Source organism: Apodemus sylvaticus, chromosome 19, assembly GCF_947179515.1.
Source record: "Apodemus sylvaticus chromosome 19, mApoSyl1.1, whole genome shotgun sequence".
Classification (NCBI taxonomy): domain Eukaryota; kingdom Metazoa; phylum Chordata; class Mammalia; order Rodentia; family Muridae; genus Apodemus; species Apodemus sylvaticus.
Genome location: NC_067490.1, coordinates 47,002,944 through 47,030,638, shown reverse-complemented (window position 1 = coordinate 47,030,638; position 27,695 = coordinate 47,002,944). Strand labels below are relative to the sequence as shown.

Below are 27,695 nucleotides of genomic sequence, written 5' to 3'. Positions count from 1 at the left end.
AGCTGTCAGGCAAGCGGAGACTTGACCACAGAAAAGACCTGGCGCCCTTCTTCAGTGGGCAGGGTGCTGTAGTGTGTGTGGAGGTGGTTTTTGCAATAATCCCATCATGTTCTGTGATTTGGGAGGCTTTTTTTTTTTAAAAAGGTGTGGTTGGCTAGTTGTGATGAGGCGTGTCACCAATCACAGCACTCAGGAGCCTGAGGCAGGCTAATAGGAAGCGCAAGACCTGCCTCAGTTCTGTCTCTGAGAGCCCCCAAGGGTCCTGATTGGTTGACTCTTGATGGTCTTTCTGTGGAGTTCCTGTTTTCCCTTGGGGCTGTCAATCCTTCGCCCATATCTTCCATAAGAGTCCCCCGAGCTCCACCTAATGTCCGACTCTGAAGACCTATTTACTTCTGAAGATTGAGATCTCAGAAGAGCTTTTGTTTGATTGAGCAGTGCATCTGTATTAGAACTTCCTGTGGGAACTCAACCCCCTAGAAGACACGGATGAATCCCGTAGCCTTCAGAGCAATGATGTGCCGGGGACCCCGTACTCACTCAGGAAGGGCAGACAACCTCTTGTTACTGTGAAACTAGCTTTGAGCTCATGGGGCACCAGGAAAGGTTCTTGGGACAAACCTCCCTCACTCCAGGGCCACCCCACTGCACCCCAGCACTGCAGAATGAGCCCAGAGTTTCACACATGTTTATATAAGCTCTTCACCACTGATGAGCTGTGTCCCCTACAGCCTCACTAACTCGACCTGACTGGTGCTGGGCTTGTTTTGTTTGTGCTTCATCCTTTGGAGTGAGCTGCGATCTTACCCCGGGGTCTCTTGGACCACCTTCATTCATCAACCTTTACAAATCCACCTGTACTACATAGAAACCCTAAAGGTCTTGTCAAAAAACAAACAAACAAACAAACAAACAAACAAACCATGTTATTTGGCTAACAAATAACAAGTCTGATTTTTTAAAATTACTTTTTCTCAGGGCTGGGGAAATGGCTCAGTTGTTAAAGCAGTTGCCTTGCAAGCAGCAGGCATGAGAACTGGTCGGATCCCAGAACCCATGTAAATGTAGGGTGTGTGTGTGTGTGTGTGTGTGTCTGTGTGTGTCTGTGTGCATATGCACACACACATGTGTATATGAGCATGTGCCATGACCCAGTTGTGATTCCAGTGCTGGCAAGAGCAGACACAAGGTCCTCAGAGCAGGCCTGTTAGCTACACTAGTCCTATTGGCAAGCTGTGGATTCGATTAAGAGACAATGCTTCAGTATATATGGTGGGAAGTACTAGAGAACAGCTCCCACAGTCAGCCTTCAGTCTCCACACTCACATACACGTGTGCTTACACATGAACATACATGCATATCACACACACATGGAACGGGAGAAAATATTTACTCTCTGAAACCAAGTCAGATGACATAAAAGAAATAAAGAATTTCACTGACTTCTAGGCCTTTTATAATATTTTTCGCCGGGCGGTAGTGGCACACACCTGTAATCCCAGCACTCTGGGAGGCAGAGGCAGGTGGATTTCTGAGTTCGAGACCAGCCTGGTCTACAGAGTGAGTTCCAGGACAGCCAGGACTATACAGAGAAACCCTGTCTCAAAAAAACAAAACAAAAATCCAAAAAACCAAAAAACCAAAAAAAAAATTTTTTTCAAAATGTCTTTCTTTGGGTCTTAGGCTTTGTTGATTGCAGTTTATATTAAACGTAGCTCTTCATTTTTGTTTTAAATTTTAGGTCTTTCCTTCAGTTTACTGACTTGTCCCATGTGCACAAAACAGCCCAGGACACGCTGCTAAGTTGTTAATATCCACACAGGGGTCCTGCTCAGGCCTTGTGGTCATAGTCTGCTGGTGTGAGGGGTAGGACCAAAGGCGGGCCTCGGGAGAGGCACCCTGGCCAGCCTGCAAGGAGCCATCTTTTGTAATGTTTTTACATGTATAATTATTATTTTTATTATCCCACTTATCTCACACATTTCGGGTTTTACTGGTCTCGTCAGGTGATCTTGTAATGGTTACTTCCAAAGCCATGTAAAAAGGTATTTTGTCCATCAAAAGAGGGGAGATTAAAAATACCATGAGCAGGGCTGGTGAGATATCCCAATGGTTAGAGCACTGGTTGCTGTTCCAGAGAACCGGGTTCAAGTCCTAGCAAAGGCATGGTGGCTTACAACTGTGACTCCAGCACCATGGGAGCCAATACCTTCTGACTTCCAAAGGATCCTCAGTGCACATCCATGCATGTGGGCAAAACACCCATGCACATAAATAATCTTAAATGAAATACCATGTGCAGTGTGTGTTGTGAAATGTATTATGGCTCCTTTTCTTCTTTTTCCTCTTGCTGCTCTGGGGTTTGAACCTACAGCCTTGCACATGCTAGGTGAGTGCTCTGCCCTTGTGCGCCCTGTAGCTCACCACACCACATCCTTGGGTTTGTGACTCTGCCCATTCTTTCCTGTAGCTGCAGCTGTAGGAAACTGGTCCTCTGCCTCGCTGTGCACCATTTCCTTTAGACTAGTACTTGTTGCATGATGGAGAAGTTACTGTGACAACACAATGTTTATAGATCCAATGAGGGTGTGTATATGAACACACCAAGCGACTTAGCTCTTTCTAGATAAGTAGCTGATAGATTTGATTTCTTCCATCCTTCTTCCCTTCCTTCCTTTCTTCCATTCCTCCTCCTCCTCTTCCTCCTCCTCCTCTTCCTCTTCCTCCTCCTCCTCCTCCTCCTCTTCCTCCTCCTCCTCCTCCTCTTCCTCCTCCTCCTCCTCTTTTTTACATTGGCAATTTCTCAGATTCTTTGACATGCAGTCTCCTGGTTGGTGCTTAGTCAGTGAACGGATATAAAGCACAGATATGACTTTTGGGCCCCAAATTTTCTAGTATTGCTGGAAATACTCTAGACATTAAAATGAGTAGACATTGTAATGGCAAATTCATTTGGAAAATCTTGTGGTTTAATCGCATAAATTAAAAAAGAACACTAGCATAACTTGAGTGTAAAGCAAGGTAGACAGCTTCAGTGCTGATAAACGGTGAAGCAAATATGTTCTGATTTAAAGGATCTCAGGCGGAGAAGAGGCAAGCAGCCTGTAATGTAGTAACTGTTGACCACATTTCCGTTCCTCTGATTGCAGACTCTTAGAGGAAGTGCGCACAACAAACTCAATCCCCGGCCTGGCAAGGTAAGGTTATTCTAATTTCTAGTCCAGATCCTCTCCTGGTCTGGTAAAAGGAGACAGAACGCTGCCATTTCTATTGTCTTGCAGGTAGTGATATTCAGTGAGCCTGACGTCTCTGAGGAGTGCATCGAGGTGTTTGGGGACATCCAGGACTGCAGCTCCTGGTGCCTCTCTCCAGTGATACTAGTGAAAGTTGTCCGAGGATGGTAAGGATGCATTGCGGGTGCAGCTTACAGCTGTTGTGAGGGTGTAGTGCACGTGCAGTTTACAGCTGGTGTGAGGGTGTAGTGCAGGTACAGCTTATAGCTGGTGTGAAAGTGTGCTGCAGGTGCTGCTTACAGCTGGTGTGAGGGTGTGCTGCAGGTGCAGCTTACAGCTGTTTTGAGGGTACAGTGCAGGTGTAGCTTTTGTGAGGGTGCAGTGCAGGTGCAGCTTACAGCTGTTGTGAGGGTGCAGTGCACGTGCAGCTTACAGCTGGTATGAGGGTGCAGTGCAGGTGCTGCTTACAGCTGTTGTGAGGGTGCAGTGCACGTGCAGCTTGCAGCTGGTATGAGGGTGCAGTGCAGGTGCTGCTTACAGCTGGTGTGAGGGTGTGCTGCAGGTGCAGCTTACAGCTGGTGTGAGGGTGCAGTGCAGGTGCAGCTTACAGCTGTTGTGAGGGTGCAGTGTAGGTGCAGCTTCCAGCTGGTGTGAGGGTGCAGTGCAGGTGCTGCTTATAGCTGGTGTGAGGGTGTGCTGCAAGTACAGCTTACAGCTGGTGTGAGGGTGCAGTGCAGATGCAGATTACAGCTGGTGTGAGGGTACAGTGCAGGTGGAGTTTACAGCTGGTGTGAGGGTGCAGTGCAGGTGCTGCTTACAGCTGGTGTGAGGGTGTGCTGCAGGTGCAGCTTACAGCTGTTGTGAGGGTGCAGTGCAGGTGGAGCTTACAGCTGGTGTGAGGGTGCAGTGCAGGTGCTGCTTACAGCTGGTGTGAGGGTGTGCTGCAGGTGCAGCTTACAGCTGGTGTGAGGGTGCAGTGCAGGTGCAGCTTACAGCTGGTGTGAGGGTGCAGTGCAGGTGCAGCTTACAGCTGGTGTGAGGGTGCAGTGCAGGTGCTGCTTACAGCTGGTGTGAGGGTGCAGTGCAGGTGCAGCTTACAGCTGGTGTGAGGGTGCAGTGCAGGTACAGCTTACAGCTGGTGTGAGGGTGTGCTGCAGGTGCAGCTTACAGCTGGTGTGAGGGTGCAGTGCAGGTGCAGCTTACAGCTGGTGCAGGTACAGCTTACAGCTGGTGTGAAAGTGTGCTACAGGTGCTGCTTACAGCTGGTGTGAGGGTGTGCTGCAGGTGTAGCTTACAGCTGGTGTGAGGGTGCAGTGCAGGTGCAGCTTACAGCTGGTGCAGGTACAGCTTATACCTGGTGTTAGGGCACTGCAGGTGCAGCTTACAGCTGGTGTGAGGGTGCACTGCAGGTGCAGCTTACCACGGGTGTTTAGCTTTCTTAATTACTATTTGGACCTCACTGCTTACTTATTTATGAGTGTGCCTTTATCAGCATAAATGACTTAAACACTGTTGATGGTAAGATAAGAAACTCATCTAACTAACATGGTTTTGATTATAAAAGTGATACATGTTTATGATAGACAAGTCATAAAAACACAGTAGAACAAACTTACTCTCCCCACATATCTCCACATAACATTGCTTTAGACAGAATGGGACCTGTAATATGGTCTTGGCTCGGGTCTATAATGAGCTAATGCATTTGGAAGCTGGAGCAGTGCTTGGCAGCAAGAAGCACTTTTAGTTCTTCTAGAGGACCTGGGTTTGGTCTCCAGCACCCACAGGTGACTCAGCACCATCTGAAACTCCAGTTTCATGAGATCAGACATCTCCCTCCGGCCTCTGCTGGTACTGCGTGCAAGTACCCAGACATACATACAGATCAAGACAACACAAAAGCCCAAACAAGTAAAAATAAGTAAAGCTTATATTTTAAAGATTACATTTGTTGGGGCTGGAGAGATGGCTCAGAGCTTAAGGGCACTATCTGCTCTTCTGGAGGTCCTGAGTTCAATTCCCAGCAACGGCATGGTGGCTCACAGCCATCTGTAATAGGATTGGGTGTTCTCTTCTGGCGTGTAGGCATACCAGCAGATAAAGCACTCGTATATATTAAATAAATAAATCTTACAAAACAATTAAGTTTGTTCTATTTATGGGTCAGGTGTGACTTGTTAAACCTGTATGTGGTTAAACGAAGTTAGCAAAGTGAAACAGAGCTGCACGTGGTTGCTCACGTCTGTGATCCCAGCACGCGAGAGATGAAAAGAAAGTCGCTCTGAGTTCCAGGCCAGCCTGGTCCTATGTAGCAAGACCCAATCTCAAACGTGCACGTGCACACACACATGCACGCACGCACACGCACACACGCACGCATGCACACATGCACACACATGCACGCACGCACATGCACACACATGCACGCACGCACATGCACACACATGCACGCACGCACATGCACACACGCACATGCACACATGCACGCACGCACGCACATGCACACACGCACATGCACACATGCACGCACGCACGCACATGCACACACGCACATGCACACACATGCACGCACGCACATGCACACACGCACATGCACACATGCATGCACGCACGCACACATGCTGGCAAGCTGGCTCAGTGGGTAGAGGGGCCTGCCACTAAGCTTGGTTCTAAGCTGAGCTCCATTCCTAGGCCGCACGCGGTGCTGGCTCCTACAAGTTGCCCTCTGACCTCTATTGAATGTCGTGGCTCACATTTGAAACCTGGAGGCAAGATCTCTCTATGGAGAGCAGACAGACCTTAAACTCACAGAGATCCATCTGTCTCTATTTGCCTCCCAGTGCTGGGATTAAATAAAGGCATGTGCCACCACACCCAAGCAATCATTTAATAAATCAATAAACCGAATGAGCTTGTACGGGAAAGATAAATAACTTCCTGAGCCTTCACTGAAGAAGTGATCTGTAGTTATTTAATCTTCAATTTTTGACAAAAGTTAGTTTTGATTAAGAGATTAGTGAAAATATAGATACTTCGACAGCTTATAAAATTTTTTTGCTGGTTGAGTTGTCTCTCAGAAATGCACAGGAAGTTCAGTAAAGAAAAACAATTGCAAAGAAAATCAGAGTACTGTGTCCGTCTTCGCCTTGTACGCACATGCTGGGGTCAAGAGAGCAGGCACCAGACATTTCTGGGTAATTTGTGGGTCAGCCTCACACATGCCACCGAGGGGAGCCCTCAGCTGTTGAGCTGTGTCCCCAGCTGCCTCTTACTTTTTCACACATCATCTTGCCAAGTGGCCAGCCTGGCCTGGCGCTCACTGCACACCCCACCTGTGATCCTTCTGCCTCGGGAGTAGCTGGGACAGCAGCTGGATACACCAGGCCGAGTTAAGACTGAAAAAGTTAGCTGTGTTTCTTTTAATCGCCCTCTAATTAATTATACAACATATTTTCTAACAGGGCTTTTAATATTTTAATATGTTTTTCTCAATAGTGAACATATTCATTAGAAAAAATAAAGTGTACTTTCGCTATCAAATGAGAAGAGTGAAAATCATGTTAAAAACAAATTTTGCAAGATAATTTCATTTGTAGCAGGACAGTTACTTTCCCTTTGGCAACCTTTTCTTGTTTAGTTGTAGCGATTTACTTTTTAGTTAGGTGGTGTTAGTGTTTATGAGTGCAAGGACTCATGGAAGCCAGAGGCATCAGAACTGTAGGTAACGGGGTTGAGCCACCCAAAATGTGTGCTCTGCGGATGCAGTTGTCACTCATGACCACTGGGTCACCCCACCAGTCCTCCCCCCAGCAGCTCTTAATGGCTTCTTGAAGGTGTGCACCCCCATTCACTGTGATGTTTTCCTTAGTGCTCTGGGGAGAGGCTTTCAAAACTCCTCTTTGTTAACATATAGTTCTGTATATCAATGTGTCCATTGATTCAACTGTGATGTATACATTATAATACCTTTAAGAGAAATGTGTGATACCATACATGAAAGGGGAGAGTTCATCCAGAGAGCACATATGACAGTGTCCCCTGTCAGTTCCATGACATGATGACATGGTCACTCTATCACAGTGATAGCTCAAACATGCTCCAAAATACCTGTAGAGGATTTTGTTTGTTTGTTTGTTTTAACTATCTGAGGCTTCAGGAAACCCAGTAAGGTTGGGTCCTGGGGAAGAGCTTATGCTATTTCTGGTTAGTGTTGTACAATATGTATTGGCCAGAACTAAACACTCACACCCCTCTCCTTGCTCTAGCAGATAATGCCTTTTCTGTGTTTTATTCGCAGTTGGATTTTGTATGAGAAAGCCAATTTTGAAGGGCACTCGCTCGCTCTAGAAGAAGGTGAAGTGGAACTCTCTAGTCTCTGGGGAACAGAGGAAATGTTGGATGAAGAAGCAGAGTCTGATAAACCTGTAGTAATCGGTTCCATCCGACACGTGGTTCAGGTAGGGTACGGGAATGCGGACTTCATTCAGCACGTGGAGATGAGTGTCAGAGATAATTTTAATTTAAGGGAATCATTTTATGAAATAAATGAAAAAACATTTGATTGGTACTCTGTGGATATGTTTAATAGTGTGAATATTTGTATATCATAAGTCAATTAGAAAAGAAACAGTATAATCATTAGACATTTTCATGATAAATCCATTAGGTACAGTTTTCACCCTGAGTTCCATTCCCACCCAAAAGGAGCAGCTTACTAAGTAACCTGACTGCCGGGAGTTCTCCATGAACAGACTGGTTTTTTAAAGATTTACTTTATTTTTTATTTCTGTTTATGTCTGTGTGTCATTCTCTCTCTCTCTCTCTCTCTCTCTCTCTCTCTCTCTCTCTCTCTCTCTCTCTCTCTGTGTGTGTGTGTGTGTGTGTGTGTGTGTGTGTATGCACAGGTGCCCATGGAGGCAGGAAGAGGCTCTGAGGTTCCCTGGAGCAGGAATTACAAGTGGCTCTGAGACAGTGACATAGGTACAAGGACCTGACCTCCGATCCTCTGTAATCACAGCAAATGCTCTAACTGCTGACCCCTCCCTCCAGTCCCTTGCTTAGTATTTTATGTCTACACGAAGTTCTACTTTCCTTAAGTACTTTAGCGCATTTTCTTTCAGAAAGACAGTATAGAAATAGTTTAGTTGATAGCTCAGCTCAGATTTTATGTGGATTTAAAATATTATTTGAATCTCTCTGTCTCTGTGTCCCGGCTGCCATTAGGTGACCCGCCCTGTTCACACATGCTCCAGTGATATCCAGGCTCACCTTAGATCCAAGCAATAACCTTTGACCTATGAGTCCAAATAAATCTTTCCTCTAAACAACAGAACCCTAGATTATTTGAGATATTTGAGATATTTGAGGTTAATTACAGAAGTGGCTAGAATTTCCCTGCTTATTCTTTAAGGAAGACAGTGTAGTCAAGATGTTTCTTTGTAAACATGTAATTTCTGGTGTCTTACAATCCTTCTCTTTGCTCTGAGATAGTCCTGTGTGTAGCTCATGCTAGCCTTGAACTTCCGTTCTTCCTGTTTCCACTTCACACACTGGGATCGCACTCCAGGTCAGCATTGATGAGAGTCTTAGATGATGATCATTACCCCAAAGGATTTATCTTCCAGTGGGTTTTGGCATGAACTGACTCTGTAGTTCAAGCTGTTCCTAAAGTCGCGGCCATGTCTTTCTGTCACCCTAGCTTTCAGAATAGGAGGCGTATACCATCATAGCCAGTTTAATTTTTTGTTTTAAGTAGGGTACATAGTGTGATAAGCCATATGAGATGTGAGGACTACTACTTTATTATGTGTATGAGTTTTTTTCCCTGCACCACATGTGTGTCTGGGACGTGAGGAGCTGGTGAGCCTTCGTGTGGGTGCTGGGAATTGAACCCTAGTCCTTTGTAACAGCTACCAGTGTTCTTAACCACTGAGCCAAGTCTTCAGCTCCAAGGAACAGTATTTTAAGATGTCCTCCCAGTGGAATATTTTACATTTACATATAAATGTAGCACACACACCTACAGTTTTTATCTATTGCTCGATTAATATGTGTAATTGTTTGAAGCAGCCACCTGAAGTCTACTACCATGACTTGTATCTGTCCCTTCACTTATTTGAGGTCCTGCCCTCTGGTTGGTCATACTCAAATCTGTTCGTATTATAATTCTAATGTGTCACAAATACAATGCCACTGTCCCTTTTCTAGTCAACCCTTCGAGTCTCAGTCAATTTTTTCTGTCTTTATGATTATTCTCCTGTGAGTAACTGCTGATTCCCAACTGATGCATATTGATTAGGACAAAGCTTCAGGTATGTGCAGGAGGGGAGCTCAGGGACGTAGCTCCTGTTTGCTAATACAGAAAAGCTTTCCGTGGTAGCACTTGGCTTGAGTCTCAGCTGTACATTATACATCATTGGAAAAGTGTGTTAATCTTTCCCGTGTAGTACGTGAGTAAATTACCAACATTTATTTGCTATTTCCGATTACAATGGATCTTAATGCTGTTTCTCACATTGTTTATCCTTTCTGCTTTTTAAGATGGCATTTTTAGTTGTGTATCTTTACGTGTGTAGGGGGGCTGTGTGCACATGAGTGTAATGCCTGTGGAGTCCAGAAGAGTGTGCCAGATCCTCTGCGGCTGGAGTGGCAGGTGGTTTCCAGCCTACTGTGGGTGCTGGGAACTGAGCCCTAGTCCCCTGGGAGAGCAGCAGGCTCTCTTAACCACAGAGCTGTCTTTCCACCCCTTCCTCCTCCTCCTCCTCCTCCTCCTCCTCCTCCTCCTCCTCTTCTTCCTCCTCCTCTTCCTCCTCCTCTTCCTCCTCCTCCTCTCCCTCCTCTTTTCTTCCTTATCTTCTAATTGTGCTTTGTGAACACAACTGCTTGTAACTCCAGTTCCACCACCAGCACAAGGCATGCATGTGATACACACATGTAGGCACTCACACATACACATTAATTTTTTAAAATAACATTTTCAGTTATTGCAAGAGAAAGAACAATGAACTTATTACAAATTCAACACAGGGTATATTTATTGTATATGTAATACATATGTACGTGGACGTATTTTTTTTTTTTTTTTACAGGATTACAGAATTAGTCAGATTGACTTGTTTACTGAGCCGGAAGGGTTAGGACTCCTGAACTCCTACTTTGACGACACCGAGGAGATGCAGGGCTTCGGTGTGATGCAGAAGACGTGTTCCATCAAAGTGCACTGGGGCACGTAAGTCTTCCATTGCAATGCGGTTGTAATGAGGCTTCACTAGGAATGCTAGAGAGGAGTCAGTATGGGGTCCAAGTCCGTCTCTGTGCCTTATGATCTACTCACACGTTCTCTAGGGCTGAGCCACCACCTCCTCTCCACCCACCTCCTCGTCACCCACCTCCTCGTCACCCACCTCCTTGTCACCCACCTCCTCGTCACCCACCTCCCCGTTCCTGTGCTGGGGTTAATCTTAGGCATGCTAGGCAAGGACTTTACCACTAAGCTCTATCCCAGCCATGGAAAACACAGTTTTCACATAGGACTTTTCCTTTGTCACAGAGAAAGCTAGCCATTCCCACCTGAGCAGTGGATTACACCTTCATGAAAATTCCAAGATGTAATTCAGTATTTCAGATGGGATGGGCTGGAGCAGAACATACTTCCTTTGCCACCGTTACACAGTGCTATTGTGTTGGCTACTGTCTTCTATAAAGTGTGTTGCGTGGGACTGTCTTATAAAGTGATGTAAGACGCACAAGTCTCAGGAAACTGTAAGAATATGTGAAGGAAACAGGACTATCTGGGACAGGGGGAGACGAGGATGAAAAGTGGAGGTGCTGAAATGCTAGGAAAAAAACCTTCAAAGTTGCTTGATATGAAATCTTTCTTTAGCAAAGTTACTACAATTATTTATTTATTTATGGTGTGTGTGTACATGTATGTAGACATAGAGACGTATGTATGTAACATGCATGTGGAAGTTAGAGAACAGCTTTTAGGGATTGTTTTCTCTCTCCATCATATGGGCCCTGAGTTCGGAGCCCGGGTCACCCACTTGGCATCTCGCACTTCCACTCCACGGAGCCATCTTGCCACCCAAGTCTCTTCTCTTTCAAACATTTTATTTTTTGTGTAAGTTTTCTGAGGCGCATAATTAGATCAATGATACTGTATGTAATATATCTATTTACATATTCTGAGAACACTGACAAGTTATTATGAGTGGGATGTTCAGCAAAGGTTTCACAGTTTCACAGTCTGTCTTATAAAGCAATCTCAGATAAGCTGAGAAATGAGGAAGCGCTCCTTGGTCCCGTCCTGGATGGTCTGCTGCCTCCCGAGAATGAATCTTAGTTTGCCATTGTTGTTAGCCTGGAAAGAGGTTTGCTTGTGAAGCCTGGAGCAACCAAGTCACCTGCAGATCACAAAAGCCGCCGACAGTGTCTGTCCAAAGTCCAGCTTACCGAGCTCAGTTCCTGAGCTCAGGACATTAATGCTTTTACAGGTCTCCAAGGAAGCCTAGCTGTCTGAGAGGACTGTTTGTATATCTGCCTTCCTCTCCATCCACCCTGTTCTCCCTAGTGCGGGATTACAGATGTGAGCCACCACATCTGGCTAGGTTGGGGGGATTTAACTGGTAATAAGCACTCAGCTCATCCTGCTGCCCTGCCATTGGCACAGTGTTCTGAGGGTGTGAGCAGAGATGTCCTGGGGCTGGGGTGGGGGTGGGGTGGAGTGGGAGTGGGGGTGGGGGCGGGGGTGGGCGGGGGTGGGGTGGAGTGGGGTGTTTTCCTTTATTCCATTAGGAAGCATGTCCCGGGCCTGTTCACTCTAGATTAAGTTCCTTTACACTTGTATAAGGGTGTTACTGGCCTTCTTAGATTCTTTTTTGAGGAAATGAGTAATTCTTAATTAGATTTGCCTTTCAAATCCTGTTGAATATGACTGATATCTAAACCTTTGCTTGAGCGGCTGGCTATACTCCCTGTCCTCCTGGAGGCAAAGGCAGGCTTGCATAGTTCTAGGGTGTGTTTTAATAAAAACAAAGACCTGTAGAATGTCAGAGGGAGCATATGATTTAAGTAAGGAAGGTAGACAGACCCCCTTGTCTGGACCAGAGTCTGTTAGCTGGAGAGTTCCGAGGATTTGAAATGAAGCGACTGCTTTTTCACTAGCCAACTGTGTTTTGCTCGCTTTTACTAAAAATAGTTGTCATCTACAGAAGGATATATGTCTGCATGTGTGTTTTGGAGCCTAGTAATGACACAAGCCTGTGTGCTCCTGCCATCAAACTCCTGACCTGCCAGCTGTGTCACAGATCCCTGCCACTCGCTTTGGTCCCGCTCCCCTCTGTGCACATGTAAACTCTCTCCTAAGACCGCACACACCCATGGGGTCGCCTGTGTTTTTGTGGTTTTCATCGCTGTGTTATAGTAACTATGTGTCTTCTGCTGTGGATGTGGTGCTGCCATGTCTTTAGGATCAGAAACAAGCACTGGGAAGGCTGAGTGGTGCACACAGTGAGGACGCTTGTAGATTAGCAGAGACTCGAGACCAGCCAGTGTTGCATGGCTAGACACTCAAGCTCCCCGGTACTGCCTATGGGTCCTGCTTATGATCTCCCCAAGCTTCATATGTCCTCTCAACGGGTTTCACTTCAGCAAAACACCATAAATCTGCATCACATGGCAATCAGAAATTTACACCACACACATACACACACACACACACACACACACACACACACTTATAAATATATAAATGCAACCTTCTCAGCCCTTATAGTGTTACTGATATGGCTGTGTTTTCAGGGCTGTCCATTTGGCACTGGATAACCAATTTGGGGGCTCTCCCCTGAGGAGGGCATCCTCCCCTCCACCCTTAGTTATTTGTAGTTCTGTGTCTGGGGTGGAGCTCATGAGCGCTCCCTTTCCACGTCATCCATCTCCTCCATGCTGGCATGGCTGCAGTGTTGTTCGGGTCATGCTCAGGCAGCTGTGTTGATGAAGGCTCATGGGTGCAGCTTCCCTGACATTTCTAGGAGACACCATCTCACAGAAAACTTCCTATTTTCCTGGCTCTAACAATCCCCTCTGCAATGACCCTGAGCTGTTGAGTTAGACCTTCGGCCAGCTGTCTCAGAGCATAGGTTTTCAGAGTGGTTGTTTTTCTGTGATCCTCTGAGTCTCTGAATGTTGTTTGTATGCAGGGTTAGGTGGGAAGGTCTGATTGGATTTAGGTTGGACGGTTTTGGCCAGGGCGCTTCCTGTAGGATGAATCGTCACATGACACACGAGCCTCCTGCCTACTGAGAGGTTGAGTTTGCCTGCCTAGTTCACACGGGGCCCCCACATCCCTCCTTTGCCAAGTTGTTCAGAAGCTTTATATAACCTCACATTTAATTTTCAGTTAATTTTCATAAATATTTGGCCAACGTTTATGTCCAGTCACATCTCCTAGGACCCAGCTGGGCATGCTTAGTTTAGTGTTGCCTGCTAGGTGGTTGGTTTACACGTTAATTGTTCTGCGAACAAACACACATCATAAGACTGATTTTTCTTATGGAATGAAAGGGCATTTCTAAAGGAATGATAACACATATTTTTAATATAAAGATTAGTGGCCATTGTTCAGCAGTATTTATGTATGGTTCTTATGGATACATTCATATACATTCATCACGTATGGCCTTATGGAAATATTCATGCACATTCGTCATGTATATTTTATGCATATAGCTATGAATATTCATATTTGAATATTCAATATTCAAATAAGCATGTGCTTCTGGCACTACAATTGGTATGACTACAAACCATAGTTTTTAATGAGCAAAGTTCCTTACCTCAGTACAATGGAGAAGGATAATGTCTCTTTAGAAATGGAAATAGCATTGGCTGAAGAAAAGTCCCCTAAGGCTCTCGAAAACTCTCCTAAGGCTCTGGATATGAGTCTCAGGTCCCTGAGTACACCTTCATATGTGAATGTCATGGTGGGAGGACTCTCAAGACACAGCCTTGCGAGTTCCCCAGTCTATATGTTCTGCTTCTAGGAGAGTCCCCTACCTTCTATAGATGCTATGAGACTAACCCACGCGCTTCAAGGAGAGGGACATTTTATCATCAGATGAATGATCTGTTACAGATCAGCCCAAAGGAGGAAAGCCCTCAAGAGAAGGCTACTTTGGAAACGCCATTTTGAATCTAGGGAAATAATGGCTCAGCGGTTAAGAGCATAGGTTGCTCTTCTAGGGGACCTGGGTTCCATTCCCAGCACCCAAATGGCAGCTCACAGCTGTCTGTAACTCCAGTTCCAGGGGATCTGCTATTCTAAGACAAACAGACATGCAGGCCACTGTACATAAAAATAAATAAACCTGTGGGTAGCACGCAGAGCAGCGCTGGGCTTCAGGAATGCATGTGTCTTCCTGACTACCATGGTTTAGATACAGGAAGCAGGTATGACCCCACCGCCTGCTGCTTTCCGGCTTAGAGGTATTGCAGGCTGTCTTTCCCCTTCGGTTAACTTGTTTTAAAGTGTAACATTTGCACAGAAAAAGGCACTCAAAAGAAATCTTGACCGATAGGCTGAGTGTCTTTTTGTCAGCTAGAATGGAAGATCCCAGCCTGGTCCTCCAGGCCTCCTCCTGGCTCCTCTGCTGCTCCCCTCCCCCTAGGTTGTCCTCCCCCCCACACCTGTGTGACTGTGATCTTGCCTTAGGACACTGTTGCTTGGCTTTGGTGTCCACTTATGGACCTTGGGACCTCCTTGACTTTTGTATAACTGTTGACTAATCTTTCATTGGAACTGGGTAGCAAATCTCTGGGTCATTAGTCTAAAAAGGGTTCACGGGCATCTTTAACACGAACTTTCACTCAAAATGGGTGTTCAGCCAACTCAGAAACAGAAGAAAAGCAACCCTACCCTCAGACCCTCTTTTGATACTAAGGGTTTTATTGAGAGCTCTCCCTTTCGGCCCAACATCTGGGCGTGTAGTGTGGTTGATAGAGTGCCCCAGGTGGGTGGTTCAGCCAGACCAGCAGTTATCACTTGTGTGGGGTCAGAAAGGAGAGGTGGGGGAGGAGCTAGCCTGTGTTTCCGAGGGAAGGCAACGTCTGAATTATATAAGTCACTTCTCCAGTGGCCGCACCCTCCCAGAGGCGTGCACTTGGCCCCAGTGGGCTGCTTTATGGCTCCCTCGTCTTTGGTCAGAAGGAGGTGGGGCTGCCTTTCCCTGACCAAAGTGGAAGTGACAGCTGACAAGCCCGATCCAAGGATGTCGTGTTTCATGTCTTTAGGATCAGAACTGAGCATTCAGAAGGTGTTGCCACCTGGGCCTCCCAGCCTCTGGCAGCAGCAGTGTGTGCAGACTGGTGCTCACAGGGAGGATGCTTGGGACCGTGAGAAGAACAGACTGTGCTTGGGCCACTCCCTGCAGTAGGGAAAAAAACCTGCTGGGAAAGATGACAGGGAGTGGGGGTCAGGGGTTGGAGGTCAGGGGTCAGTTCACAGCAGCCCTGCCTTGGGGCAAGCGACTTAACCTCACCGGTAAACAGAGACGGAAGCATTCCCTCCTGGCAGCACTGTGGTGAGGCCTGGCTGACATTCTAGGTGGCATTCCTTCTAGGCATTTGGAAGGGATCAGTTGCTACACATTTTGACACTGTGTGACATAATTAAGTAGAATGCCGGGAGTCTTTATTTACAAATGAAATATAACTTAAAACAGGGCTTGAGATGGCCTAACTTGGGACCGCTAACTAAGTGACAGAGACAGTTACATGTAAAAGCAGTTATAATATAGCTTAAAGTAAGTAGTCAGGCCAGCCAAGAGGAAATCATAGGCCGGGGAATCACCGCACAGCCGGCTCCTCTGAAGGCCCAGGTGCAGCCACTGCTGGGAGTGACCACACTCTCCTCTGTTCTTGCCCTCCCCTGTCAGCGGGGTCCTATGTACCAGGCAGGCGGGAACAGGGATTAACCACGAGTTCTGCTTCTTTGCTTCCATGGTGGTCATTCAGGTGGCTGATCTACGAAGAACCTGGATTCCAAGGTGTGCCCTTCATCCTAGAGCCTGGAGAATACCCTGACCTATCCTTCTGGGATACCGAAGAAGCCTACATCGGGTCCATGCGGCCTCTGAAAATGGTAACGAGACATTGAAGCTGGTTTTCTGGAAGCAGCGGGGTCTCTTAGCTTGACCTCCACAGTTTCCCAGATGTGACTCTGAACAATAAAAGCAGTTTTTATTGCTTTACATTGCATCTGTAACAAACAGGTAGCAAACAGATGAGTCCTAATTCTGGATAGAAACAGTAGGAGCAATAACTTATTCAATTTCCCGGTCAAGGAAGGTGGACAAGACTATGCCCTTTGTACTGAGGGCATCTTCTGCCTCACAGAGTAGATGTCTGCACCAAACTTCAGCCCAGAGAGGCCTAGGGAGTGAAGGACTATTTACGGAAAGTGGAAGCAGTGGGCGTGTACAACCCCAGTGGTAGGAGGAGCCAGGGTGGGGTCGCAGTTAGGAGAACTATCTGATAAGTGCAGCTGACTCCTAAACAGGAGTGGAATAGCCCCTGCTGGAGCTGGCAGAGGATGCTTGTGAGACCAGGGCAGGCACAGAGCTGGGCAGGGCACGCTGAGGACCAGCACAGAGGTAGTGGCTGGAGGCAGGGCTGGGTGGTAAAGGGGAGCTGGGGTGAGTGGTCAGTGCCCATTGTCTTAGGGTTTTCCTGCTGTGAACAGACACCATGACCAAGGGAAGTCTTATAAGGGTGACATTTACTTGGGGCTGGCTTACAGGTTCAGAGGTTCAGTCCATTATCATCAAGGCAAAAGCATGGCAGCATCCAGGCAGGCGTGGTGCAGGAGGAGCTGAGAGTTCTACATCTTTCTCTGGAGGCTGTGAGCAGAATGCTGGCTTCCAAGCAGTTAGAATGAGGATCTTAAATCCCACACCCACAATGACACACCCACTCCAACAGGGCCACACCTTCTGATAGTGCCACTCCCTGGGCTGAGCATGCACAAACCACCACACTCCTCCTCCTCGCCTGGAGCTTGTGCTTTCACTTCCTTGTCCGCTTGGTTTCTGGCTGCTCTGCTGCAATGAAGACTTAGGTGTAATGAGGCCGCTATATTAGTCTCTGATGTGGGCCGCTTGATGCTAGGAGCTCACTGGACACGGAGGTGAGAATTCTGCTATGAACTTGCTTGTGTAAGTCCCCACTGCAGGCGTCGTCAGAGCCAGCCTGAGGCAGGCTTTTCTTTTAAATTAAATCTACTTTGAAAGACCCCAGTTTTATTAGTTTTGGAAATGCATGACAACAGTTGTCTCAAGTTTAAAAAGCAATCAATTTTTAAAAACTAAAGTTTATTGAGTCCTCCTCTGAAGATTATTTTTTCTTAAAGATTTTTTATGTATTTTGTGTATGTGAGTGCTCTGTTTTCACGCACACCAGAAGAGGGAATCAGATTCCAGGGTAGATGGCTGTGAGCCTCCAATGCGATTATTAGAATTGCACTCAGGACCTCCAGAAGAGCAGCCAGTGCTCTTAACCACTGAGCCACTTCTCCAGCCCTCAAAGACTATTTTTTAAGAAGGCTTTTTCCCCCCTTGGTTGTACAAAGTCTAGTTTGTTAGTACAGTTAGCCTATTTATGGTTTCGGTTTATTTGGGCCATTTGAAGATTTTTGGCTGCAGTTTTTAAGCTTATAAAAACACATCAAGGGAACATTTCCCCGCTTATCAGCTACTTACTTTTGCCTGTTTAGTATTTTTTTAGGGTATACTCTCCCCTCTAGTTTTGTTTTTTGTATATATATATAAACTCTCATATTACAAAAGTGTAATGATACCATCCTTTGAGAGACTTTAACTGTTATCTAATAGTTCTTATTGTTTCCTGCTGTGTGAACTTTAACACTTTTGTAGGCTATGGTTTGCAAAGTCAGGTGCCTCCCAGGGTCAGGCAGGAAATACAAAGGGCAGGGTCGCTGGGCGTGGAGCCAGAGGGAAAGGTGGGATGCCAGCCAAGGCTGTGGCCAGGGAAGGACCCACCCATGCAGGTCTGCGGGTGCAGGAGGTAGAACTCACTTCCTGTGCAATGCTTTGTCTAGATGTAGCAAACCTTAGGGTTATTTAGCGAGAAAAAGAAGTTTTAGGAGGTTGAGGCAGGATGATCCCAAGTTTGAGGCTAGCCTGGTCTTCCTGGTGTGTGAGATCCTGTCTCAGAAGAACAAGAAAAATACAGCACTGACTCTTGGGAAACAAAATAAAATTGTATAAGAAATTTTCCTAGTTAAAAAACAATATAGAGCAAAAGAAACCGAGGAGTTTGGATGTAGTTCTGGGTAGAGTGCTTGACCAGCACTGCAAGGCCCTGGGTCTGATTTCTCTGCACTCAAAACAACCAACAAACAAACAAATCAAACACAAAAACAGAAGCGCACACTAGGTGTGCATGTCCAGTGAGTCTTGCTGTAGATGGATGGTCTTGTATCCTCATTTCCATGTGATAAGTTTGGCATCACCTTATGTAAATTAAAACAAACCATAAAGTAGTCACACTGTGTGCTTCAACTACTGTGAACACTCTCAGTGGAAAATGGGTTTTTTATTATACTGTTTTTTTGTTTTGTTTTGTTTTTAGGGTGGCCGTAAAGTTGAATTCCCTTCAGATCCCAAGGTAAGAAGACGGAGGGAGGGACAGGGAGGGAGGGACAGGGAGGGAGGGAGGGAGGGAGGGAGGGAGGGAGGGAGGGAGGGAAAGAGGGAGGAAGAGAGAACGAAAGAGTAGGTATGCATTCAGAAGTGAGGGGTAGGGAAGAGAGAAATTATTCTACGATCTTTAAGTATATGATGCTAATGTGACTTTGCCCCTAAATCTCCCTCCCACTAAACTTCAGGCTAATGGCACCGGTTACCTTAGCATGGCCCCCAAAGTTCGCTGTTATATTAACTTTACCATTCCTGGTTGAATTTGCTAATTGATGAGCCTATTACTGGCAACAATGTAAAAGCTTTTCAGCCCCACTGCTTGGTCTGTGGTGAATGATTGTCTGCTGAGCCATGAGTCCAGCTCCATCCCCCAGCTCTTCCCCTGCTGAGCCATGAATCCAGCTCCATCCTGCAGCTCTCCCTGCTGAGCCATGAGTCCAGCTCCATTCCCCAGCTCTCCCTGCTGAGCCATGAGTCCAGCTCCATTCCCCAGCTCTCCCTGCTGAGCCATGAGTCCAGCTCCATCCCCCAGCTCTTCCCCTGCTGGGCCATGAGTCCAGCTGCATCCCCCAGCTCTCCCTGCTGAGCCATGAGTCCAGCTGCATCCCCCAGCTCTCCCTGCTGAGCCATGAGTCCAGCTGCATCCCCCAGCTCTCCCTGCTGAGCCATGAGTCCAGCTCCATCCCCCAGCTCTCCCTGCTGAGCCATGAATCCAGCTCCATCCCCCAGCTCTTCCCCTGCTGAGCCATGAGTCCAGCTCCATCCCCCAGCTCTTCCCCTGCTGAGCCATGAGTCCAGCTCCATCCCCCAGCTCTCCCTGCTCCAGATGTGCACCTGCTACCACCTTTTCCTACACCGTCCCATGCACCATGGTTGTTTATCATTTGCTAATCAACTTTTGGATCCTCTGGCTCTTTAATATCTTTTAAACATTGTCTTTGGGGTGTTCCACATTCTCTGTGGTAGAAGGGGGAGCTTAATGATTTTTGTTTAACTTTATTAGTAGTAGGTATTATCATGTAGTTGATTTTTATCTATTATTTGAAAATTTTAATTTATATTCCAGGATTTAGTACTATTTATTATTGTTGTTATTGGTGTGTGTGTGTGTGTGTGTGTGTGTGTGTGTGTGTGTGATGGCATGTTGGCACGTGTCATCATGGGACATAGGAACGTCAGTATAACTTGGTGACAGTTGGCTCTCTCCTCCCACCATGAGTCTGGGGAGATTGTACTGAGCCTTCTTGCTGAGCCAAGGCAGTTTATTATGTAGCCCATGGCTGGTCTTGCATTTGGAATCCTCATCCTTCTGAGTCCCGGGACTGTTGGCTATACCACTATGTCCAGCTTGGGTTTTTGTTGTTGTTGTTTTGTGTTTTGTTTTTTCTGGCTCTATCTTGTGGGGGATGGAACCCAGTGTCTCACACATACTGGGCAAGAGCTCTACCACAGAGCCACACCCCTAGCCCAAGTGCTATTGAATGATAGATTCAGTGTTTGCCTGGTTTTTAGCTATTCAACTTCTCCCAAATTACTGACATATCTCACTTCTATCCCAGGTCATTATTTATGAAAAGCCTTCCTTCGAAGGAAGGTGTATGGAGCTAGAAACAGAAATGAGTAGTTTTATCACGGAAGATGAGACAGAGGAAACAACTGGAAACAACCACTTGCCCTTTACGTCGGTGGGGTCTATGAAAGTTCTAAGAGGCGTGTAAGTAGAAGGGGTCATCGTACAGATTTCTCTTGTTCCCTGATGAAATAATGTGCCCTCTCTCCCCCAAAGACAACATTCTTGATTATAGTCTGGTGGTGTTTTATGGAGAGTAGGGGAGTTGTGGGGCGCGAACCCCAGGTGTCACACACGCTGGGTGGTGTCCGGCAGCACCATATCCCCAGCAGGGCCTGCTGAGCTGGACTTGAGGCAGTGGCTGGAGGGGTGCTGGGGGGCCTGGTGTGGAGCTCACACAGATGGACTTTTAAAATATCATGTTCCAATCTAATGAACCATTTGTTAATTGTTCTTTCTAATTTTCATGATCTTTTTTAAATAGTATAGATCTTGCGCATTTCTAGTCAGAGTATATACTGAAGCTGTCTGGTAAATAGGCAAAAGTGTACATTTTTATTACTACTTGAAGAAATTTGGTCATTCTACTTGCTGAGTTTCATTTTAGCTCTTTGGTTTACTTATTTATCTTTATTTTATGTGTATGAGCGTCTCACCTGCATGTATGTCTGTGCACCACATCCATGCAGTGTCTGAGAAGTCTAAAAGATGGTGTCAGATCCTCAGGTACTGGAGATACAGTTGTTAGCTGTTATGTGGGTGCCGGGACCCTCTGCAAGAGAAGCAAGTGCTCTTAACTGCTGAGCCATCTCTCCAGCCCCTCATTTTAATTACATACACAACCAGGCACCCAAATTCACACACATACATATACACTACATCCAAAAGATTGCACATTCATGCATGCTCATGTTCAATACACACACACACACACACACATACACACACACACATATTCATGGATACACACAACTACACTCCTTTATAGAACTCTAACATGTTTCTTGGTTTTTTTTCTGAACAAATTCTCTTACACATTAAAAAATTCTAACAAAAACACATACATTTGTATGTTGTTCTAAGTTTAGAGAATTTCACAAATTCCCATCGAATATTATCCTTGTATTTGTCAGTAAAGCAGGCACATGGGAGCCACTGTGAATGTCTGACTGGCCGCTTGCTCTTTCTCTTGTAGCTGGGTTGCTTATGAGAAGTGCGGCTTCACTGGTCACCAGTATTTGCTTGAAGAGGGAGAATACAGGGATTGGAACGCCTGGGGAGGCTACAGTGCCGAGCTCCAGTCTTTACGGCCTATATTAAGTGTAAGTTAAGGAGAAGCTAACAGCTAATGTGAGGTCTCGCGGGATCATAAATGGCTACCCTTTAAACCTGAATCTCTCTTTCTTATTAGGATTTTTCAAATGCGCACATGATAATGTATAGTGAGAAGAACTTTGGCTCCAAAGGCTCCAGTATTGACGTCTTGGGAATTGTTGCCAATTTAAAGGAGACCGGCTATGGAGTGAAAACACAGTCAATCAATGTACTGAGTGGCGTGTAAGTGAAGTAATTCCACCAAGATGTTAAGCTTGGGTTTTGTTCAGGTTTCTGTGAAATTAATAGCCTGTGACACAAAGTCAGTCCTCAATAAATATTTCACAGGTAAACATTAACCCCAGTCCCTTAGTATTTACAGTGGTATTTTCATGGCTGGTCTAAACATATTTATAAACTTTTTTCTCCCCCTTGGAGCAGGCTCTTGGGTGTCATGGTAGAAATATGTGGACCTGTGGACCTTTTTCTAAATGAGTGAATTGTTAGTAAGCTGGCACTGACCCTGAGGTGGATAAAGTCCCAGTAGGCCATCCTGTAGTGCCATCCACACCTGCTAGTGTTTCTTCTTTTGACATTAAAACTACTCCTTAAACGCCTAGAGTGGATGGAGTCTGGTGTCACGGCACAGCTGGCCTGACCTTGGCATCTGCCTACCCCAGCCTTCCGTGCCAGGATTATGGACTGTGCTTTCACCAACGCCAAGTCTTCACTGTGACATTCTGCTGAGGCAGAAGTGACCATCAAGCCAACCAGCCTAAGTGATAGAAACAGGATTTATTGGCTGTACAAATAAAAGTCCTGGAGAAGATTCTGTCTCAGGCCAGGCACGGTAGCACAGGCCTGGACTTTCCGCACTTAAGAGGTGGGGACAGAATAATTGAGTTCCAGGCCAGTCTGGGCTCCACAGTGGGATCCTGTCTGAAAGCAGTAACAATGACGACACCAAAATGACGACCGCAAAAACGTTTTGCGGCAGGCATGACTCAATATTTGGGATTGAGTGAACACTCTCACCTGGCCTCACCTCTGTGGCCTCCCCTGAGGTGGCCTCTTCACCTGTGGCCCTCAGCCGTGGCTGGCTCCTGTTTTCCCGACTCACTGCATGCTCAGGTCCAGGTTTAACGTTGATTCCGTGATGTGAGTCATTCGTACATGCCTTAACTAGAGAGGTGGTTGTGTTGCTGTGGTGTGGCTGTCCCTAGGGTCAGTCCCACAGTGGGTAGGATTAAAGTGTGTGGCTCTCCAGGACCAGCAGGACAGATGCCAGCTTTCTGTCCTAGCAAACTGTTCTTATGATCGAGCTGGTGACCCTTCTGATTTCTTCTAAGCGATGACGTTATTAAGAGGACATAGGAAGAAAGCTGACATTGGTTCCATTGAAAGCGATTGGTGTTAGCCTACAGAATCTGGCTGGCCTCAGCCCTAATGTTCTTCTCAAGGCCTGGCATGTCTACAGTACCACGCACTTGTGTTGTTAGTCACCACGTCGTTGTGTAGGTTGTCACGTGTAGCTCATTTGGCAGTATTGCATCAGTAGCCCTAACACGGTAACACCATCCCAGCTGACTGTCTACCGGAATCAGGAGTCATCTGAACACATGGCCGAAGCCACCGGGAATGAAGCGGTTGGCTCGGCAGCATTTCCGATCATGTTTAGTGTTGTCTGTTGATAATGTAATGCTGTAGTGAGCCACTCAGTCCTGGAGGCGCAGTCTCCGGGTTCCTATCCCTGCCCACTAGTCACCTACCCTGACAGAGGAGGCTGGCAGAAGCTGGGGGGATGCCGATGGGGGTTAAGTTAGCACAGCACACAGTGCTCGGAGCCTGATTCCTTTCCTTCTTACCCTCTCCGCTTGCTTCATATCAGTCTCCTTCACTAGGATGTTGGGCTTTTTGATGTCTCTATTTTTAGTCATTTTCAGTTATTTCCTGGCAGAGGCTTTTTTCTTGTTGTAGCAATTGAGGTTTGGTATTGGGGGAAGTAGAAGGGAGGCACAGTTGTACACACACACACACACACACACACACACATATACACAAACACACACACATCACATATACACACTTATACCACATATCATACATATACCACATACATATGCATACACTACACACACACATACCACACGTATACACACATACACATACATATCACACACACATACCACATACACATGCATATACCACACACACCACATACGCACACAACACACAATGAACACATACATATATACACACAACATACAAAAACCACATACACATGCATACACCAAACACACATACACCACATACACACATACATACATATACCACGCACCACACAAATACATATACATCACACATACCACACCGCACACACATATACAACCCACACATGCACACACGTATACACACAGCACACACATATGCCATACATAACATACACATATACCACACAAATACACATACCACATATATACACATGCATACCACACACGCAAATACTACACATGTACCACACATACACAGACACACACACAAATGCCACACATGTATTACACACACACACACCCTCACACACACACAAATACCACACATGTAACACACACACACACCCTCACACACACACACACACACACACACCTTCCTAAATGTGTTGGCTGTAGAAGAGCTCACTGAGGTCTGGTACGTCTTCTGCAGATACAGCACTTAGGCTGACCAGGACGGTGGCCGTGAGGTGGAGAATGCGCTGGGTGCACAGCCGAGGGGGAGGGGAGCTTCTAGTCTGTGTGCAGACAAGACTGGGTGGGATGGTACTGCGCTAGGCCTTGCCAAACTTAAGGGAGGCCGGCTAACTTAGTTCTTAATAGTATCAAAAAAAATGGTTTGTTTTATTTTAATGGCTTTTTTTTTGTTTTTGCTGGTAAATAAACAAACCTCATCTTTGTTGTGTGGCATCTGACTATCTGCCTGTCTGCCTGCCTGTCTGTCTGTCTATCCGCCTGTCTGCCTGTCTGCCTGTCTGCCTGCCTGCCCGTCTGTCTATTTTGAGGTAGGTTCTCACTATGTGGCTGAGCCCACCTCTGCCTCCCGAGTGCCGGGATTCAAGCTGTGTGCAGCCAGTTGATTTCTTATCACAAAATTCAAAGTTGAAAGAAACTTTTTGTTTTGCTTTTATTATCTGAGAGGTAGTCTTGTTATGCAGTCCATGCGGGCCTTGAACTCAGTCCTTTTGCTTCAAAGCCCTCCCAAGTGCAGTGGTGGGGTGAGTATGGGAATTGGGGGTGTGATATTTATGGGGTGTTACCAGTGTATGCCTCCATGGACAGACAGACTCAGCTTTTGAAACTCCTGTCCTGTGTCTCCCTGGAGGCACGCTACCACAGGGTGTTAAATCCCCAGGAGCATTAGCTGTGAACCGGTAGGATGCCTGTGAGACCACCTACGCCTCAGAGGGACCACATTCCAGCTCCTAGAAAAGCCCAAAAGTCCTGTTCACAGAAGCGGACAGCTCCCCTGCTGCGCTGCGCCCCAACCCAAGCACTGGAAGCTGGACTAGTTTTTTAACATCTAATAGGAGAGCAAAATGCTTCTAGAGTTCAGATAAAATAAGCCCAGTGTGGCGGCCCACACCTTTAATCTCAGCACTTGGGGAGGAAGAGGCATCTCTGGGAGTTCAAAGTTAGCCTGGTCTACAGAAGTTCTAAGCCAGCCAGGGATACAATGAGAACCTAAATAAATAAACAGAAACAAGTGTTCTTGTTTTGAACTTTTTCCTTTGCCCTTCCACAGAAGAGTAGGTTTGTCCTCGGTCTCCTAGGCTGGGCCTGCCGCTTCTGCCGCTTTTCTCCTGTCACCCATCCTCTAACACAGCAGTAAATGACTCATGAACTGAACCCACTCGAGCAAGGACACTGATGAATCTCCTAAGAGTCCCAAGGACTACAGATCCCAGAGCTTCCGCTGGCCCCAGAAAGATGCCTTGCTCAGGTCAAGCTGTGTCTCCCACGCTCCCTTGCTCCCATTTCCCGTCTGAGTGAGTCAGGCAGGCTGGCCCTCTGCTGTGAGCTTGCCTAGCAGCTGTTTGTACAATCCCATGGGGAACTGGGGCACACACACCTGTTAGTTTAACAACTACCAACAAGGACCTGACAGGGCTCTGCGGGCCAGCGCCTGCCCTGGCCACAGGTGATTCCTCTCCTGAAAGTCAACCCAAAGGCCTGAAGCCATTGGTGCTCAGAGCTGCCACAGGCCCAGAGCCCAGGTAAAGCTTTCTGTGAAGGGTCCTGGGTTCTGTAATTATTGTTTTTGTTTGCAAGTTCTGGTGTTTGTGGTTTACCTGAGGAAGAGGGCCGCATGGCTGCAGCCGGGCTCTCTGTTGTGGTCGCCACTGCTTCACAACCACGGGCTTACCTGGGATTTGTGTGCAAAGGTGGCACTGAAGGTCGGCTGTGCCCCGTGGCCCTCTGGCTCAGCTCAGCGACCTTGGCCAGCTCTTCCCTCAAAGCCAAAAACACAGTTTTACAAAAGTTAAGAGACCCCCCCCCCAACCCCCATCAGCATTCCTGAAAGTTAATGTCAGGACCACGGAGAGAGCCAGGCCTCCAAACTCCTCACTCACAGGATGCAGAAGTCTGAAAAGCTGCTACTGCAGGATTGAGACTGGGGGACGGGAAGGACTTCTTTTCTGAGACAGGCCAGGTCTCAGTTTCTGCATTCAGATGGCCAGAGGTGGTGGACTTTGGGATGTTAGCTCTTTCGCTTCCCCTGACCACTGAGTTTCTGAAGTGTCCCTTTTCTTCTGAGTGGTTGCTCTGTGGGAATCCGTTTCAGTTGTGATCCAGACACTACAAGAACACGGCAGGCAGGTCTCAAAGCCCTGTCGGCTGCAGGCTTTCTCACGTTCTGGCCTTGATGGATGGCACTACTTCAGACAGGTCACCTCCTATCACAGCAGAGCGTCGTTACTTGTGATGCTCCTCTGTCTGCCAAGCTCAAGGACAAGGGATTTGTCTTCTTCCATATTTGTATTCTTCACACCCGTCTGGTTTCTGGCACATGGCTGATAGGATGTCAGTCTTTGCTGTGAGAGTAAGCAGAAAGACTTTCTGTCCGTGCGGTGGGCATGCCAGTTCCTCCTCAGGAAATGTAATAGACCTGGAAAGTTCTGAGGGTGACATTCAAATGTTGTGTCATTCAAATGGTGAGCTGATCTTTAGAGCAATGAGTTAGCGGAGGACTGCACTGAGAATCTATTGAGTGGAATAGAGTTAAAAAAACTTTCTCCCCTTCAAAGACACCCCGTTTGCACAGGAAGTAGCAGCAGTGAGGGAGTTCTACTGATTGCACCTTCCTGGGGTCACTGCAAAGATGACGTGGGGACATTACAAGTGATGTGTCCTTGGAACCCCTGGGAGCTGGTTCAACTTTGTTTTTCTATAAATATATTAGGTTGGAAATACCATTTGAAAAATAAGTGGTTTTCTTTGTTTCGGGTTTTTATTATTCATTGTGATTTGCTACATATGAGGCATAGCTTCCTGTTAAGATCTGTCTGTAGAAATCTTCCTATGTTGAAAAAAAGTTCTTACTTCTTAAAAAAAGAAAAGACAAGAATAGGACTCCCTTTTAAGGTCTAGTGTATTTCCTTGGCATGAAAATAGGGGGGAAAGTAACAACATAAAATTATCCACATTGGAGCTTCTAGAGGCATAGGACTTTAGTATTTGGAAATACCACAAAGTTTGCATAGAGATACTCTTTTGAACAATGTTTGGATTTGACAGATAGACCAACCAATCTGCCCCTAAATACTAATGAAGAACAGAGAAAATGGCGTCTAATCAGCAAAACACTTTTGGATG

The 27,695-nt window shown here is 46.5% G+C and overlaps 1 protein-coding gene across 1 annotated transcript in view; it reads left to right on the top strand.

The window, feature by feature from the left end:
• The window catches only part of Crybg1 (crystallin beta-gamma domain containing 1), a 53,443-nt gene that overhangs the window by 9,177 nt on the left and 16,571 nt on the right, over positions 1-27,695 (top strand). Inside the window, exons 3-11 of the mRNA XM_052163010.1 lie at positions 3,151-3,198; positions 3,283-3,401; positions 7,532-7,691; positions 10,323-10,462; positions 16,246-16,372; positions 18,880-18,915; positions 20,507-20,661; positions 21,713-21,839; positions 21,929-22,074. Coding sequence (XP_052018970.1) covers positions 3,151-3,198; positions 3,283-3,401; positions 7,532-7,691; positions 10,323-10,462; positions 16,246-16,372; positions 18,880-18,915; positions 20,507-20,661; positions 21,713-21,839; positions 21,929-22,074 — 1,058 coding nt within the window. The remainder of the gene's footprint in view (positions 1-3,150; positions 3,199-3,282; positions 3,402-7,531; positions 7,692-10,322; positions 10,463-16,245; positions 16,373-18,879; positions 18,916-20,506; positions 20,662-21,712; positions 21,840-21,928; positions 22,075-27,695) is intronic.